This window comes from Pygoscelis adeliae, unplaced genomic scaffold, assembly GCF_000699105.1.
Source record: "Pygoscelis adeliae isolate BGI_AS28 unplaced genomic scaffold, ASM69910v1 Scaffold88, whole genome shotgun sequence".
In the NCBI taxonomy this organism is placed as follows: Eukaryota; Metazoa; Chordata; class Aves; order Sphenisciformes; family Spheniscidae; genus Pygoscelis; species Pygoscelis adeliae.
This window is the reverse complement of record NW_008825616.1, coordinates 4,336,853-4,337,869: the sequence shown is the minus strand read 5'-3', so window position 1 is coordinate 4,337,869 and position 1,017 is coordinate 4,336,853. Positions and strand designations below refer to the sequence as shown.

The following is a 1,017-nucleotide window of genomic DNA, read 5'->3' as shown; positions in this document are numbered from 1 at the left end:
GATATTTTCCTTAGAAACCATCCTGGCGTAGCATTTTCTGCTTGTCCTGCCTCCTTTTTTTCTTTTTTATTTTCCTCCCCCTTGCATCTTGCTTAGAGTGAAGGAGCCTGACTGTGGGCCCCAGGGCTTCTCCATCGCTATCAGGGTCATTGGGCTCCATCGGGGTTCCTGTAAAGGGGGTTTGCAGGGGTTGTAAGTAGATGTGGGCGATGTTACTGCCCTCTGATGGTACTTCACGGAAAATAACCATTGCAAAAATAATTATAATTCACCAGCAGGTGTTGTTCCACAAACAGATAAGCAAAAGGCCTGGGGCGCAAGCCCCACAGCAGCCGTGGGGGTAGTTGAAAAACTGGTGTTTGTAGGCATGTGGCACATGACTACACGGTGTCACAAGCTTTAGTTCATCAGCTCACCAAAATCTGCATTTCGAATTAGACTCAGAGGCACTGCTGTGTTTTTAGTTTCCCTGTGAAAAAGGGAAACTTGCCTAAGGGAAAGCTCAGCGAATCTGCAATATCCTGTTCCAAAGGTTAAGGCAAATCAGAGAAATCGCTGATATCTGACAAGGGTAGGACCAGGTACCTGTGTTTTCCAATAGCTCCTACAGGTTCACAGCTTGCTTTCTGTGCAGACATGTAGGTGTGTCCTTGCTTTTAAAAGTAGGTTGGAGCATCCATATTTTGACACGTTTCCATATCAGAGTTCCAACTTTTCTCGTCATGTGCTATTACAATTGATTATAACATCTGTTTGCTAACTGGAATGTTAATAAAATCCAGCATTTTTTAAAAAATTCTTTCCCAGCCTTTAAGAAAGCCTTAGAGTAGTGGCAATAAAGCAGATGTTTTTGTTTAAAATAGTATATAGATGTACATGAAAACTGACTGTGGAAAAAACTTTCTGTACTTTCATCTTTACTGTCTTTCAGTAACTTGCCAAGCAGATCATCTCAGTTTAGAAGCTGAAGGTTTTTTTCCAACTGCAGTCCAGAAATGCACTGTGAAATCTGGAAGT

General features: G+C 42.2%; 1 protein-coding gene across 1 annotated transcript in view; it reads right to left on the bottom strand.

Annotated features, from left to right (window-relative positions):
* Window positions 1-160, bottom strand: part of DLEC1 (deleted in lung and esophageal cancer 1) — a 42,849-nt gene extending 42,689 nt beyond the window's left edge. The window contains exon 1 of the mRNA XM_009333318.1: window positions 113-160. Within this exon, the coding sequence (XP_009331593.1) occupies window positions 113-160 (48 nt within the window). The remainder of the gene's footprint in view (window positions 1-112) is intronic.
* Window positions 161-1,017: the final 857 nt, after the last annotated feature.